This window comes from Mauremys reevesii, linkage group 9 (genome assembly GCF_016161935.1).
Source record: "Mauremys reevesii isolate NIE-2019 linkage group 9, ASM1616193v1, whole genome shotgun sequence".
In the NCBI taxonomy this organism is placed as follows: Eukaryota; Metazoa; Chordata; order Testudines; family Geoemydidae; genus Mauremys; species Mauremys reevesii.
The window spans coordinates 90,812,112-90,824,910 of NC_052631.1; the positions used below are offsets into that span (position 1 = coordinate 90,812,112).

The 12,799-nt window shown below is 48.1% G+C and overlaps 2 protein-coding genes and 1 non-coding gene across 3 annotated transcripts; 2 read left to right on the forward strand and 1 right to left on the reverse strand.

Moving 5' to 3' along the window:
• Positions 1-4,416, forward strand: RPL39 (ribosomal protein L39). The gene is made up of 3 exons (XM_039486954.1): positions 1-157; positions 1,155-1,258; positions 4,052-4,416. The coding sequence occupies exons 1-3, from the start codon at positions 155-157 to the stop codon at positions 4,098-4,100; spliced, it is 156 nt and encodes a 51-aa protein (XP_039342888.1). The 5' UTR covers positions 1-154; the 3' UTR covers positions 4,101-4,416.
• Positions 3,353-3,484, forward strand: LOC120372733. The gene has a single exon (XR_005585154.1). It is a non-coding gene; the product is annotated as a small nucleolar RNA SNORA69 (small nucleolar RNA).
• A 6,142-nt stretch (positions 4,417-10,558) lies between the features above and the next one.
• SOWAHD (sosondowah ankyrin repeat domain family member D) lies at positions 10,559-12,765 on the reverse strand. Its single transcript, XM_039486940.1, has 2 exons — positions 12,489-12,765; positions 10,559-12,016 (listed from the first exon to the last, which is right to left on the reverse strand). Exon 2 carries the CDS (start codon positions 11,882-11,884, stop codon positions 10,793-10,795), a length of 1,092 nt encoding a protein of 363 aa, XP_039342874.1. The 5' UTR covers positions 11,885-12,016; positions 12,489-12,765; the 3' UTR covers positions 10,559-10,792.
• Between the last annotated feature and the right edge of the window lie 34 nt (positions 12,766-12,799).

The window sequence follows — 12,799 nt, forward strand, 5'->3', positions numbered from 1 at the left end:
GGGGCGCGAGTGAGCGAGAGACGAGGCTGCAGTAGTCCCGGGGAGGCGCTGGGTGTCGCTGTTCCCGAGGCCGCCTTCCCATCACCCCTTGCTCCCTAGCCCCGCTCGCTCCTTTCCTGCGCCGCCATTGTACCGACCGGTTCCTGGCCGCACCATGGTGAGACAATCCAGCCCCATCCGCTGCTGCGCGGGCCGATCCGCGCCCGGCTCCGGGGCCAGGGCCTGCGGGGGCCCCCCCCCGGCTCTCCCCGCGTGGAATCGGGGGGTGGGACAGGCTTGGAGGGCGGGGGGCCTCTGGGCCAGGGGCCGCCCCCTTCCCGGCTCCTAGCCGGGGCAGCCACGGCTCGCCCGAGCGGGCTCCTGGCGGGAGGCTCAGGCCGGCGAGCGGCCCCCGGTGGGGGTGGGGGTCTGCCCCGCCCGGGCTGGAGTCACCTGCCGCGTCCTAGGGCCTGGTGCTGCCAGCCCGTGTCCTGGGCGCTCTCCTGCGGGGATTGGGGCCCACCCCCAGCTCAGCAGGGGAAGGAGGCTGGCTGGCTGGTGGGGGAGCACTAGGCTAATACACGTGGCCATGATTCCTGGGGGGGGGTTGAGCGCCCTGTCCTGTACATAGCCCCCCGCCCCCGGGAAATGCCTGGTAGCGTTGGGTATGGAGCCAGGATTTGTGGTCCTTACACTTTGGGACGTCCACTGTTACCGAAATGTCGGGTCCGCCTAGCTGAGAGCCAGACAGGGATCATGGTCGCCAGCCATTATAAGCTGCTTAACTAGCTAACAGTCAGGGGAAACTCTACTGACTGTCACACCACTGAGCTCTGTGGAATGGATTCAGGTTACTGAGCCCTTTAGGTACTACTGCTCCCTCTGTGGTCACAGTCAGCTCCGTGTTTGTCAGGCCTGGTTACATTCGTTTAAGTGTGTGACTAAGTCTGTGTAACTGAACCGGTGCAGCTTTGAATAGGTTGAAACTGATGCAGGGTGTCCACATGCACAGTTCACCTCAGTCTGTTTACCCGTGTCCCTTTAGTTACCACTGATATTTCTGTGTGTAGGCAAGTTCTCACAAGCTCAGGCTGCATCTGTAGGGAGGTCTCTGAATGCAACTTGTTATAGGGGAGAGTGTCTCCAATGTCTTCCCTTTATCTTTTCATCCGCAGTCGTCCCACAAGACATTCAAGATCAAGCGAGTCCTTGCCAAGAAGCAAAAACAGAACCGGCCCATCCCACAGTGGATTCGCATGAAAACTGGCAATAAGATCAGGTAAAAACAGCTATTGCTTTCTGAGAGTTCACCGCTCACTGCCATACCTGATCAAAAAAATTACACACTTCTGCTGGCATAGCTATGTTGGTTGGGATTGTGAAGGTCCATGACTGACACAGCTGTACTGACCAAAGCCCCTAGTTATACAAGCACCATCTACATTATGAATAGTGGCAGGTGGATCAAAAAGTCTTGTACTCATGGATGTGTTGTGAGGAAAACCCATCTGTGATTACCCTGAGGGCATCCGTCTCCTGTTCCTGAAATACAGTGTCTGGGGAACCTTACTACTAAAGAACTTCCTTCACTGAAGGTCTGTGGATGGTGATGGGCTAATACATAAAGTTTGGATGATTTGTAACCACAAATCATTACCAGAATGCATATGTAGACTGAAATACTGTACTTGCTTTTGTCCATTGTTGCTCACATGTATTGCATGTCGGTACTTGTGCTAAATTATAAATAAGGAGACATTTTAGGCATGGAGGTCATGGCCGTCACAGACTCCATGACTTTACCAGACATCTGTGACTTTCTTCAGCTGGAGCCGGGATTGTCCATCCCTCTCCCATGGCCGTGGTTGGAGCCAGGACTGTGCGAACATGCGTGCACCCACCTCGCGGCTTCGGCTGGGGCCTTGTGCACTCCACCACCCCCTGTGCTGGAGCTGGGGCTGTGTGACCCCAGCCCTGCGGGGAGGCCCCTTCCAATTTATTTTTTTTAATAAAGTCACAGGTCATGGGCTCCTGTGAATTTTTGTTCAAATTCACAGTCCATTTTGGTCAATTTCACGGTCACAGGATTTTAAAAATCATAAATTTCATGACTTCAGCTATTTAATCCTGAAATTTCACAGTGTTGTAATTGTAGGGGTCCTGATCCAAAAAGGAGTTGTGGGGGAGGGAGGTCACAAGGTTATTGTAAGGGGGGGTTGTGGTACTACCCTTACTTCTGCACTGTTACTGGTAGCGGCACTGCTTTCAGAGCTGGGCAGCTGGAGGGCAGCGGCTGAACGCAGAGCTGCCACCAGCAGCAGTGCAGAAGGAGGGAGGGCATGGTATGATGTTGCCATCCTTTCTTCTGCGCTGCTACTTGCAGAGCTGGGCCGTCAATCAGCAGCTGCCACTCTCTGGCTGCGCTTCTCTGAAGGCAGCAGTGCAGAAGGGCGACACGGCATGGTATTGCCACCCTTACTTCTGCGCTGCTGCTGGTGGGGCGCTGCTTTTAGGCCTGGGTGCCTGGCCACCAGCCGCTGCTCTCTGGCCACCTAGCTCTGAAGGCAGTGCAGAATTAAGGGCGGCCCCCCTAATATAGCCTTGCTGCCCCCCCTGCAACTCCCTTTGGGTTAGGCCCTCTCTCCCTCGCCCCCCCAGTTTGAGAAACACCAGTCTCCCCTGTGAAATCTGTACAGTGTAAGGTAAAAGCACGCAAAAGACCAGATTTCACGGTCCGTGGCACGTTTTTCATGTCAGTGAATTTGGTAGGGCCCTACCCATGACCTCTCCCTGACTTTTACTAAAAATAACCATGACAAAATCTAAACCTTCATTATAAATAAAACTTAAACTACAGCAACACTTCAAACTAACAGTCACACTGTATTTCTCCTTGACGTGGTCTGCAACACTTGCTGTTGAACAGCAGAGCAAGGGCTGCATTTCTTAAAGTGCCTTAGGTTTATTCCTATCCTCAACTGCTGCAAGTGAAGTCCTGAGCTCTTTGCAGGAAAAATTCCTTCCGTTCAACTGAAGGTGTATATAAATTTCTATATTTTACTTTTATATTTTCTGCTGCTGCTGGGTCCCCTTTTTCCTCCGAGTGAGTGTAGCCAGTGGTTTAGGCAGGAGGCTGGAGGTCAGGATTGCTAGGTTCTATTGCTGTCACTACAGCTAATTTGCTCTCTGTTCTTAGGAAAGTCACTTTGCTCTGTGCCTCGGTTTACCCATTTGTAAAAGGGGCATAGTACCTATCTAGCTGTGTTCTAGGCATGTTGAGCATTAGGGTTACTAAAATGCATAATTTTAATTATTTTTGTCTTCCAACACTTAATGCACCAAAAGCATCAGTTTTCTGCCCAAAGTATTTGATAAAGCAGGCTGCAATTACAGTGCTTCATTCTGTGGGAGTACTGCCATTTTCCTGCTGAGAGTAACTCTGTTAATATTGCCTTTGATTTCACCTATGCATTGGTGAAACCGCTAATCATTAACATGTACAAGTATGACATTTATAGCCTTCGGTTATGCAGGTTTTGAATGAATGCTTTAGTTGATTTCCCTGGAAAAGTGCTTTCTCCATGCTGCAATGCACTGCTCTTGTGTTCTCGGATTCCACTTCTGTTTTGTTTTGGTAAAAATGGTACTAGTGGTGATTTTTTTTTTTAAGAGCTAGCCAGTTCTTTACTGCCAGCATTGAACGCATGAATTCTAGGCTATTTGTGACTGTCTTCTCTTCTAAAAGTGGCACAGTGTATGTCCATGCCCAATGCTGCTGTCTCTAGGTAAGTTTGCTTCTGGGAACTTTCACCTGTTTTAAAGCTGCTGATGTTATTACACCAATATGGGTTCATATACCTGGTGAAAAAGGAAAGCAAGTATATATGGAAAATAGTTTAAAAAACGAATATGAAGTAATTTGCTGTTAACATAATTAATTGACAAATTCCCAACTAAACCTTTACAAGAGATTCCAGCTCCTTACTAGTGGGTTAATTCTGAATGTGATTGTGGTCTGCGTTACAGACTGTCAAGTGTGCATTGCTTATTAAGTGTGCTGCTTTTGTTTTAGGTACAACTCCAAAAGGAGACATTGGAGAAGGACCAAGCTGGGCTTGTAAAGAGCTGCTCTAATGGGAACTCTAATGACATGTCTCTCTCCTGCCCCAAGAGCTGAAATATGCATTGCTACAAAAACCACCACTGACCCATTTTGGAGTGTTGAATCTTGTTCTCCCCTCTCTCCCCCCCGAACCTCCCAAAACCAAAATCAAACCAAACTGCAGTCTTGAAAAATGACTTTAATAGACTCTTTGGAATATTATAACTGAAAAATGAAGACTCTGTTCATTTAGTGTTCTTTATTTCTGTGCTCAAATATATTGACTTAATTTGTATTGCCAGTTTACAGGTTTGTTAATAAATATGAGCATTATTGATCCTTTGAATAAATTATTCTGGATGAATTTATTACATGCATTGCTTGAGACGGGTGGGTAATCTGGAGAATAAAGACTGAAATTAATGTGAGCATTTATCAGTGTGTGAGAAAAGATCCTGCCATCCCAATCTCTTATCTGTACTGTTTGAAACGAGCAGGCAAAAGTACTATCTCCCTTTTGTACCCTTTTGACATAATTATACATTAACAACGAAACTTGGGATGCAATTTAGAAATATGAACTTGCCCTTATTTAAAAGAAAATCTCAATCTCTATTGAGAAAGAGAAGTGACTGAACTAGTCAGGGTCACACTCGTAGAATGTGCAAAGGACTCTACATGAATAAGTAAAATAATCAAACCCTTCTAAAGCAAACTGGAAAATCCCTAGTTAACAGGAGGTTCCATCCTGTATTGTCTTGGTGCTCATAAATTGACATTTTGCTAATATTTAACGGTCTGCCTAGTCGGTTTGCTTTATTCTGATGCAACCCTTTTGTACACCAAGGGCCAGATTTTTCAAAGATATTTAAGCACCTGTCTGCATCTTCAGATTCATAAGTATCTTTAAAAATCTGGCCCCAAGTCCTTTTGTAGTGACTGACTGGGATGTTGTATATTCTCCAAAATCGCAAGCAGTGTATATTGCCAAAATGAAGCATAGAGCGATCCACATGCATTGGCCACTTCTTCACATTCAGCTGTAGTGCACAAATTGTTTTATGTTGCAGATCCAAAAGTGATGCATTAGGAAAACCTTGCCCAGTCAATATTTTATTCTCAAATAGCCAGATTGAATTTTGGAAATTTGCATTTGGATAGTCACTTTAATCCACACAAGATTTTGAAGGGGTATAAAAAGTCAACAGTGAGATGTTAGGGATGACTGGAGGTGAAAATCTTTCCAGTTAGAGTTTTAAGTGACATTTAAACACTGAAGACTATCTCCTCTTCCTACTTCTGATCAGTTATCAGCACAACTGAATGATTAATGCTTCTAGTTGCAACATAATAAAAAAACTGGTAGATTAAGAAGGGTGGAGGATGTTGCTTGGTGGAGGTGGGGAGGAATAGCAGTTGGGAATATAATTGGTTGAGTCATCAGTAATACCTGCACTCTGCAGTAATGACCCTTAACTAGATGATGTTGCAATTAACATGGCACATGGCACATGACACAGCAAGATGATTTGCTCAAGATCACACTGAGTACCAGTGTCAGTAGGAACTGAGCCCTGTCTTGATGCCCTGCTCTCCACCATGTTGGGTCCGGTATATACATTCTGGTTACCTGGAAATAGCTGTGCTTTTACTTCTGTGCGCTGATGTGGCTGAGACCAAGCTAGCTTGGTGCTGAATGGAGCAGAGGAGTGAGCTGCAATTGCTGTCCCTTCTAGGGGAGTTCAGTTGAAACTCAATTCCCTGGTGGCTGCACAGCACATCAAGGGGAAGCTTTAAGGCTTTATCACCATGCCCTGTGGGGCCAGCAGAGACGCTGTCAATTTTTAAGATGATAAATAGGGTGGAGCTGATCTTTTTACTGGCATTCATAGTAAGGCAGTGAAGGTGCAGCATGTGTTGAGCTACATAACGTACTTTGCTTACGGCAGCTTGTTGGGCCTTACGCAACTACCTCTCTCTCCAAAGACATTTTGGAAATCCTACTTACCAAAGGCAAGTGAGGCTAGTGCACAATTAATCAGGCAGATGGATAGCTTAGTGGTTTGAGCATTGGCCTGCTAAACCCAGGGTTGTGAGTTCAATCCTTAAGGGGGCCTTTTAGAGATCTGGGGCAAAAATCTGGGGATTGGTTCTGCCTTGAGCAGCAGGTTAGATTAGATGACTTTGAGGTCCCTTCTAACCCTGATATTCTATGATCAATTGTGGCCACCACAATTGCATGTAGTGATTGGGGGGGGGCAAAGCAGTGTTAACAAATATACAAATCACTTTTCACAGAAACAGACTCACTAGCTAGCAAATCTTTAAAAAAAAAAAAGAATTAAAGCGAAAGAAACAAAAAAAGATGAACATGCAAAGAGCATTATTTCGTTTCTATTCTGTTTAGGTCTAGTAACAAATAGAGACAAAACTATATTATTTTTTAGTTCAATAAAAGCCTACATAAAAAATTACAATGATCTGGACATGTCTATGTGCATATTTTTTTGTTTTTCCTAAAGTTAATTAAGTATTTTAGGAAAAATTATCTGGGTGGCTACCAGCAAGAGTTGGTGGCTGCACTCTGAGGCCACCAAAAAATGTCTAGTGAGACCCATTGGGCTAGTGTTCTGTAACAGGCTTAGGACACATCAGTAATATCTGATCTTCCAGCAGCCTTTCCTGGGGATGTGAGAGCCTAATTTCTGCATCATCGAGAGGGGAGGATAAGTCTGCAACAGAAGATGAGCACGAAGCATTCATAAAAATTATTCAAATGCTTCAAATCTAACTGGAGACTGCGTGGTGCAAGTTGTCTCACTCCAATTTTTTTAAAAGGAGTTTTCTCATGTTCCGAGGTCCTCCACGAGCCCTGTGTCTGCAAGCTTTATCCATGGAATCTCTCATAAGTTTTCCTCATGTATTTTTTGTTTGTTTGTTTTTTTTAATCCAAAAGTTTTTGTGAATCTTGAATTTCTTCTGTCTCCAGAAGTACAACCACTGAGGGAAAGACCTGCTGTTTGAGGTTACAGCTGTTTAGAAGATACAGCCCTGAGGAAGGCTGAAAACCAACCCTGTTAGATCCATCAATCCCACCCCTCTCCTTGTTTGCTTCCTTTCCTTAACCTGGGCAGGAGTGATCAAAGCCATTATACCTGCCAGGATAGGCTGCTGACAAAGTTTCTCCCCATCATGAGGGTCAGGGCTGGAATGAAACCGGCCACTTTACAATCCTGAGAGTAGAACCAGACAATCCTTTCAGAAGGTATTTGTGGCAATGCTGGTCCAGGCAATAGGTTAAACTGATTCTTTGTTGTACAACTATTATTAGATAATTGTCTAGATAATACTTAGTCCTGCCCTGAGTGCGGGGGACTGGACAGACCGGTCCCTTTCAATTCTATGATTCTACTACTGTTATTGTGCTATTTTCTTTCAGCAGGGAGCTGCCTTTTCCTTGGGAAAATAACTCCTTATAATTGTTTTTAAAACATTTCCCCACTGAATCTTCCTTTTGATTCAAACCCTACCTTAAAGGGACAATGTCCAGACATATTTAGGCCCAAACTGGGTTTGGTGAAAACGAGCTTGTACAGAATCTTGGCCAACAGGGCTATTTCCATAGTTTAAATGATTATTATTTCAGTGGCCGCTTGCTTTTTTCTCTTTTCACTTAGACTGAAAGCTCCTAGGGACAGGGCCTGCCAGTTTATACCAAGCCTAATGCAATGGGGTTCTGGTCCAGGACTGAGGCTCTTCTGCATTATAGCAACATAAACCATAGTTCAGTTAAAGAAGTGTTCCTCTGCATCCTGGGAACTTGGACTTTGCAAAAATGTGCTAATGCACAAGAACCGGGAAATGGTTTGAGCATTGGCCTGCTAAACCCAAGGTTGTGAGTTCAATCCTTGAGAGGGGTCATTTGCGGATTGGTCCTGCTTTGAGCAGGGGGTTGGACTAGATGATCTCCTGAGGTCCCTTCCAACTCTAATAATCTATGAAATCAGGGCTGAGGTTTCCAAGGATGCTCAAGTCCCGCTAATTGTAATGGAAATCGGGTGTCCAAGTCCCTGAGGCAACTTTGGAAATCTTTGCCTACGTGGAGTAGGAACTGACCAGTCTGTTTTCATTACGTGTGCCGAGTGAAATGCAGAGTAAATTAGACTAGTTGGGTTTAGTTAGTAATCAAAGGTGCTGATGATAAAATAAGTCATTATTTCTATTAACCCTGCAGACCCAACACAACTGGGATTCCAGTCAGCTGGATTCTATATCACATCATTGTTTACATAGTCCTGGTCAGTTACATGGGTGCAATCTCACTGAAATCTCTAAAATTACCCAGGTGTCACTGAGGGCTTAATTTGGCCTGCAGGATCTTTATTACTGTGTTGATGCACAGCAAGGAAAGAAACTAGCTTGAGTCTCAGAGCCCCTCTTATATTTCTAGGGCTGGCAGTTAGAAGGGAAACATCATTTTCCCTTATAAATGGAGTCTAGGGAAGATGAGCATGGAACTCCAGAAGGCCATTTTACAGCACTTCTCAAAGCAGAACCACACTATAAATAAATGGGACAGCTAAAAAAGATCTGATTCTGTGTGAAACCGAGGTTGGGGCAGCTGTTAGTTTTAGGCCATTCTGAGGCAGCCCCAAAACTTAAAACAAGTTGGGCAAAGTTCCATTTTTCTGATGAATAACGCACACTTCAGACAGGTGAGTAGAATAGGAGTTACCTTTTTAATACTTACAAATCTGAGCACTGATACATTAGAAAGGGGGATTAGGACCCACGCCCTTCTTTGTCTCTCTGGAGTGTCATTTCACCACATGCCCTCTGTACCCTAGTTTGTTGTTCTTATCTATGTACTCTTTCCATTTCTCAGAGCAATGTGTCACCAGCTCCTCCTTCCTGTAGGAATCTGATCTAAGTTCCTTTCCTCATGCAGGGCCTGTGCAACCATTTAGGCAGCCTAGGCGGTCGCCTAGGGCACTAGGATTTGGGGGGCGCCATTTTCTTCGGCAGAGACTGTGGAGGCCGGATCTTCAGCCGCCCTGGTCGCCACCGGCATTTAGGCGGAGGGAGCTGGGGCAGGGGAGCGAAGGGAGGGCCGCCAGCAGCAAGTAAGGGTGGAGGGGAGGCACACAGGGGAATTCCCGCAAGGGGGGTGCCTCAGGGCAGAGGGGAGGAGCTGACACGGGGTGGGGAGAGGGGGTGCCTCAGGGTGGGGGACACGGGGCGGGAGGGCGCAAGGTGGAAGTTTCCCCTAGGGCGTGAAACATCCTTGCACTGGCCCTGTCTGCATGGAACCCACCTACAGTAACTTCCGCCTAATCTGGCCCCCTTTCCCTCCCGCCCAGGGCTCCGTTTAATAGTTTAAAATCTTCAAAGCCAGGTGTAGAGAGAATGTCTGAGAGTTTCTAGTTCCCGTCCTTTTCTCCACGTTCTGTCCGTCCTTTGGGAGTGCCAGAGCTGCTTAAACAAGCTGCGCCTCTTCACTCCACCATTTACTCTGTGCTCCACCACCAGAGTCAAATTGGGGACTTACGCTTTTATTTGACCCAGCAAATAGCTTCTAGGAAAAGAAATGCACATGATACTTCCCAGGGCACTTTGAAGGCATATGTAGTTTAGTGGCATTTCCTGTTTTCTGTATTTTTCCTCCATGTTCTTCCTTAGCAGAGACATGTCATGAAAAGAGGATTTTTGTTTTCGGAGTTTCAATGGCTGCTTATTCCCCACCTGAAATCCAAATCCTCTGTGACATCTCAGTGAGTCACCGTGGATTGTGTAATGACACGCTGCTAACGTGTCCAAGGCCCTCCAAGCACCCTGCAGACAATAATCACGCTAATCTTACACCCTCACTGTGAAGTAGGGACGGGGCGTTATCCTCGTTTGGAAAAGAGGAAACTGAGGCACAGAGAGATGAAGTGCCTTGACCAAAGTCATGTGAAAAGCTTTCTGCATAGCCAGAAATAGACTCCAAGTTCTCCATCCTGTCCTGTGCTTTAACCACAAGACTGCACTTCCTCTGCCACTCCATCCTGTGATTTGTGCCTTTGGGCAGAGAGAGACACCGTAAGCAGCAGGAGCCGAAGACTAAAGGTAAACCAGCACCTCTTTCCACCCTGCTGTTCTCAGTGACAGCGCTGGAGCAGGCAGGAAAACCATGTAAACAAAGCAGAGGAGCCTGCTTAGCCCGATGCTCTGCTTATAGAACCATGCCCTGGCCAACTGTGCAAAACCTGAGTAAAGGGGCCTGTGCGGGGCACTTGCGTGAGGGCTGGGATTGGCAGGCTGCACTTCCGGGTCTCCATTCACGCTGGAGAGGTTCGGCAGCAGGGGAAATGTTACGGTAAGAGGCTTCCATTGTACAAGCAGAATAGTTACTGCAGGGCAAATCCTGCCTCCCCAGCTACGCGTGCACGATTGCTAAACAGTGGACTGCCAGGGGAATGGTGCACAAACATCTACTGGCAGGATCCAAGCCTATGCAGGTTTGCAGAAGCCTTAGCCAATGGCTCTCGAGTAATCTCAGTGCACCAGCTGCCATTGGTTAGTCCCGGCTCAGCAAGTCTCCTGTACCAACCCTCTGCCACCCCACTGCAGCCCCCTGCACTCCTTCCCTGCTCCCCAGCCCCAGCCAAGCTGCTCTTTAAAACTAGTTCACAGGCAACATCAAACTGATTCTTAGCCACAAAGGACAATTTAAAGGTCTTGGAAGAACGAAAGTGCCTGTCTGAACATGCTCCTGAAGGATGGCAGTCTGGGGAACACCGGGGTCCTCCATTCAGCACCAGAGCCACCAGCCTGTCTGGACGACATGCAGTTGTTGTTGGTGTTCCACACACCAAGCTGGGCCAGGTCTTCCTCTAAAGCCCCTGACAGCTCCTTCAGCTCCCTGGAGGCGTCTGCTCTCAGGTACTGCCAGGCTTTGTGGCCGCTGTGGTCCCGCAGGCTCGTGTTGGCACCGTAGGCTCCCACCAACACCTTGATGACCATCTCGTGTCCCTGCAGGGCAGCCAGATGCAGGGGTGTCAGCCCCCCACTGGCCGTGGGAATGTTGACATCTGCGTGGTAGCCCTTCTTCTGTGCACAGGTGATCACCTCGATCAGGGCCTCGTGGTGGCCATGCTTGGCCAGCCAGTGGAGGGCAGTGAACCCTGTCACAAAATCTCTCCTGTTCAGCAGGCTGGGATCCTCGTCTAGCAACCTCACGATGCTCTCAGGGTCCCCCTGGGCCACAGTCAGCATCCACTCATGCTCGAGGGGGTCTAGGGCTAAGGACAAGTCCTCAGGGCTCTGTTCCAACCTCTGCTCCAGCTCTTGTTGCATCCCCAAGGCAGGGCTGCTGCTGCTGCTGGCTATCTTCTGAGCAGCTGCAAGCCACATAGCGCCCTCGGCTCCACTGCTCTGCAGCAGAACCTCCTTCAGACCTCTCCGCCGCGCGCTGCCCCGGCCTATGGAGAGCCTGGCTGTGTCAGAGCTCACATCCCAGTTCCCTGAACCTCTGCTACCCCTGCCCATGCTCCTGATCAGGTCCCTCTTCTGTGACTGGCGGAGTTTCATGTTCCCCACTGCTGCTGCTGCTGCTGAGGATGATGATAATGCCTGGACTTTGGGGTTGGGCGCCTGGCTGGCAAGAAGTGCCTCTGCTCGAGACTGGGAGGCCTCTGGCAACACATGTGGCTCAGTGCCCTTTGGTACCTCCAGACTCTCTTCCTTCTGCATCCTGGCCATGATGTCTCCTGCAGGCCTCACCATCCCCAAGATCTGCTCCTGTGGCTCCCCCAGAGGCATCCGTCTCCCATTAAGGCATGGTCGAGGCTCACTGTGCTGCTGGGGTGTGGAGAAGTGGTGCCCTGTCCCGTTGAGACTCTGCCTCCAGTCTCCCCTCCTGAGCTCTCCGGCTGCAGAGCTTCCTGAGTCTGCCTTAGAAATGTTGCAAAGAGGAACCAGCATTTAGTTTCTGTGCTCAGGGGGAAGGCACTTGTGAAATAAGTTACAGGCAGCAGCAGATTCTGGGCTGCAGGCAGCACACCCTTCAGCTGATCACTGATTTTCAAAGACTTCACTGTCTGCCATTTATTTACCGAGTGACGCTAGAGCAATTCCCCCCCATTCCCAGCCCCTCCTCGCCAAACTACCTGCTCCCTGGTTCTTAATAGTAACTCCCCAGACAGGAGCTGTGTTTTCTCTCCTCTCCAGATTTTGGTGGCTTGTATGATAACATAGCTACATTACAACCCACTGTCCAGCTGGATCTGCAGATCCGGGACCCGTTTGACTTCCTCCTTCCTACATGCAAATCAGTGATAACAGCAGCCAAAAAAAAAAAAAGGAGCTTAGTCCATTCAAGCTGAAAGCAGGCAGTGACTTTTTCACTGCAACGGCTGCCACTTACCTTTCCAGTTGCTCCTGTGGTGGGTGGGGAAATAGAGCTCCGAGTGGGCAGAATTCCCAACCTGCCTCTTGCTGGGCACCTGGAGGGCTGCTGCCAGCAGCAGGGCCCCTCCTCCTCGGCCTGTTGGTTCTCGCCACCTCTCCAGACGCACCAGCCTGCTCCTTGCCGAGTTCCTTTGTGTGAAGGTTGCCACTGGTTAGTTTTACTGCATAGTAAAAGCTGTGGCGGGACCTTTGTCCTCCTTTTCGACTGAGACAGATTAAGCTGCTGCACGTGACTTTTCATTTCTGCTGCAGGCCTGGCATTAACCT

What these genes read in the sequence shown, in the direction of transcription:
- RPL39 (XM_039486954.1), top strand. An exon ending in AAAACTGGCAATAAGATCAG is followed by an intron (nt 1,259 to 4,051) that starts GTAAAAACAGCT and finishes CTTTTGTTTTAG; the next exon opens with GTACAACTCCAAAAGGAGAC.
- SOWAHD (XM_039486940.1), bottom strand. Translation starts at nt 11,884, where the DNA reads ATGCCTCTGGGGGAGCCACAGGAGCAGATCTTGGGGATGGTGAGGCCT.